Genomic DNA, 3,688 nt, shown 5'->3' on the forward strand with positions numbered 1-3,688 from the left:
TCTATCTATTCCGCCAAGACCAAATACATTAACATTGTCATATCCATCACCATGTTAAATCTTCCGAGAGTTGTCATGATTGAAATATATATATATATATATATATATAAGTCACTGTAACAGACCAAAGCAGCTGAGAGACATCACAGATAGCTAGACCTGCCACTGGGCATTGGTCTAATAGCACATTGATACCCAGGGATATCAGTGCAACTGGGTGAACCATAGTGGATAATGTGCAGTGTGCATGTGTAATGTCTCATTAAAAGCAAACAAATCTACTTTCACTATGTCACATTTCCTCCAGAATAACTCCAAACTGTATTTGATTCCAGTTTCATGCCAATGTTAGAATGGGCCATGATCGCATTCCCCACTGATGGTTCAGATAGGACACAATTGTCTTCTTGTCTGGCCTTATCTCTACACCTCTTGATGGAAATCTGAGGAGAAGGCAATCAGCCAGCAAGGTGGGAAAGCAGAGTGATCTGCCAGAAAACAATAATCTAAAATGGACTTTTATTCTTCAGTTGGGGTCTCATCCATCCAGTCCCGGTGCCATTTTCCAATGCATGGGAGGTGATCCCAAGCAGCTTAGTAAGAGTCACTGTGGGGTTAAAGTTTGGCTTCAGCCTGACCTCCAGTGAACTCCACATATTCTAACTCCATCATAGACATACCATATTTCCATTTGTCCTCTAGCCCATAGGAAAACAAATGCTCAAATTTCAACTCTGCTTATGTAGTGACCTCCCAGATGTCAAGTGGTGCTAACATCAGAGCAAAGAATTGAGCATTTCTAAGTTTGCAGTGCAGGAAATCAGATCCCTCCAACACAGCCCTGGTGCAACAAACTTCCAAACAGGCAACATACATATTGAGCATACTTTCACCAACAGTAAATCACATGAAAGAGGTAAACCCTTCCAGTTAGTCATAGGAATAATGGGCTGAGACCATCTGGGTATTGAAGGATCTGCCATGATGATGCAAAGCCTGTGCTTAGTAGGCTATGATGACATAGCTCCTTATGGGCAATGTGCACCATTGAACTGTACAAAATAACTGTTGTGATTCTGTAGGACTTCAGAGCATGTGACCACTGATGTGTTCCCATTGTGCAACCAACAAACACAGAGTTACTACAAAAGAGAACACCCTACCAATTGAGCCAAAAACACTGCAATGTATTATCACCAGCTTAACTGCTTACTGATCTCTTTTACCTGACAATATGACATTGGCCTGCTAATTCTGGTATTTTGAGAGGAAAAAGAAGACAGTTTGCATTTTAATCAGTTTATACTGGCTTTTTATATTCATTAATTCCAAAAAGATATTTTGAATGGGCACACTTTATCCTTTAGGAAAGCAAGATGGAGACAAGAAAGACAAAACAGCAACAGATGACAAGGTAAAAGGCTGCTGCACTAGTGTTCATGCTGTGTCAAACCAAGAAACATTTGCATTTACCTTTTACACATTTAAAAGTTGCATGGGCTGGTTTGTCAACTTTACACAGACTTTATATACAGTACGTTCTTGTGCTGATGCTGATTGTGTCCAGAATATTTAATATTATTATTTCATTTTGAGTTTAAATGTATGTGTGTGTGTGTGTGCCCTTCAGTTTGTCTTGGTGCTTGTTGCAACTTGGGTAGTTTTTAGCAGTCATTAGAGGTGCTTGCTAAGCCACATATCACTATCACTATTACTATTGCTCATAGTGATGGGTTAGGGGTTGAAACACAACTCTAAATACAGTACAGCATGAAAGGTACCTCAAAATGTATGGTTTGCTGTGGAGAGGTGTGCTTGAATGAAAAGCATGAAAAGTATATTACATACTTTTGTTAAAATGTCTCAATGGTAGTGTAAAACAATACCCTTTTTACCCTGTCAAAAACAGCTCTGTTCACAGTGAGCCATTTAGGTGCATGTCCCTTTAAATGCTAATTTAACTGAACGCTGTCCACCCCACCCCTCGCTTCCGTGAGGTGGCGAGCAGTTCTTTGAGACTGTAAACTTTAGCCGCATTTAGCCATGGAAGATTGCAAAGGCGATTTGCAAAGATTCATAAAAAACGTCTCCAGGTTACGCATGTAACCATGGTTCACCAAACGGAATGAGACGCTGTGTCGAAATGCTTTGGGAATGCCTTCAGCGTTACCACGCTCTGAATCACATGTGTAATCAGTCCAATGGATGGGCGAGACGTCACGGGCGGGGTGACGTAACGACCAGGAAGCTTAAAAGCATGTGTGGTGGAACCGGCGTCAGCTTCTAGGAATGAAGCAAGTGCTCGCAGGAATGCCGGAAGTATGGCACTGAGACGCAGCGTCTCGTTCCCTTCGGGGAACCATGGTTAAATGTGTATCCTGGAGACGTTCCCCTTCAGGAACTCGAGCTGCGACGAAAAGCTTTGGGAACGAGAATGCCCACACCGCCAGACTTACAAATCCCTGCCTAGTGTGGAAGAGCACAGCTATGGTGAGAGAACAGAAGAGCCCAGAGTGGCTCGCATATCTAGGCCATAGAACCTGATGAACGTGAGGGGTGTGGACCAACCCGCAGAGTTGCAGATGTCCTGCATAGACACATCTGCCGGAAAGGCCTTGGAGGCCGCCACACTTCTCGTTGAGTGAGCCTTGACCCCCAGAGGTGAGGGGAGATCAGAGGACTCGAGGCTATGGAATAGCATTCTGATCCACCGCTTAGCATAAGCTTCTCTAGCCGAAGGCCTCAGCGCACCGCGGAGGAAACGTGTAACTAGGGGGTGTCTGCCCACTGACTGGCCACCGAGAGGGGCATGGTAGGCCGCAATGGCTGCCACGTAGACCTTCAGGGTGGAGTCAACCCTGCAGAGAAACAGGCCTGCGGGATCTCCAGCACTGTACCAACTGGGCAGTCAACTGGGTCGAGCTGGCGGTCTCCGCATTAAGAAGTGAAAAGCTTCCACTTTAAGGCATACAGTTTCCTCGTGGAGGGAGCTCTGGATTGGAGGATGGTCTCAACAACCTCGGTTGAGAGACCGGAAGCTACGAGTTTTGCCCCCTCAGAGGCCACACCCACAGCTTCCACAGCTCCGGGCGGGGGTGAAGATCGTACCCTCTGCCTGTGAGAGGAGATCCCTCCTGACGGGAATCTCCCATGGAGAGCCGTCAAGGAGGAAAATCAGGTCCGAGAACCATACTCGGCCCGGCCAGAAAGGGGCCACTAGTAGTAGACGGACCCAGTCCCGGCGCACTCTCTCCAGAACTCCCAGGAGCAGAACGATCGGGGGAAAGGCAGACGAAGCCTCAGCCACGTCTGTACCATAGCGTCCAGTCCGAGAGGAGCTGGATGAGTCAGAGATAACCAAAGGGGACAGTGCGATGTCATGTGAGTCGCAAACAGGTCCACCTGAGCCTGGCCAAAAGTCTCCATTCCCTGGGCCTCGGCCCCTGCCTCGACAGGATGTCTGCTCCCATATTGAGATGCCCAGGAATGTGAACTGCTCTCAGCGAGAGGAGTTTGCCCTGGGACCACACAAGAATCTGGTGTGCCAGCCTGTAGAGGGGGCGCGAACGCAGACCTCCTCGGTGGTTGATATAAGAGACCACCGCTGTGTTGTCGGTGCGCACCAACACATGGCGATCTCTTAGGTCCGGGAGAAAGTGTTTCAAAGCTAGAAAGACGCCACTTGATG

At 47.1% G+C, this 3,688-nt stretch overlaps 1 protein-coding gene across 2 annotated transcripts in view; it reads left to right on the forward strand.

Annotated features, from left to right (window-relative positions):
- The window catches only part of stac3 (SH3 and cysteine rich domain 3), a 70,126-nt gene that overhangs the window by 33,267 nt on the left and 33,171 nt on the right, over positions 1-3,688 (forward strand). For both annotated transcript variants that reach the window (XM_016567254.1, XM_016567253.1), the window contains one exon: positions 1,368-1,414. In XM_016567254.1, the coding sequence (XP_016422740.1) occupies positions 1,368-1,414 (47 nt within the window). The remainder of the gene's footprint in view (positions 1-1,367; positions 1,415-3,688) is intronic.

The sequence above is a fragment of the Sinocyclocheilus rhinocerous genome, unplaced genomic scaffold, assembly GCF_001515625.1.
Source record: "Sinocyclocheilus rhinocerous isolate Xijiao unplaced genomic scaffold, SAMN03320098_v1.1 scaffold2696, whole genome shotgun sequence".
In the NCBI taxonomy this organism is placed as follows: domain Eukaryota; kingdom Metazoa; phylum Chordata; class Actinopteri; order Cypriniformes; family Cyprinidae; genus Sinocyclocheilus; species Sinocyclocheilus rhinocerous.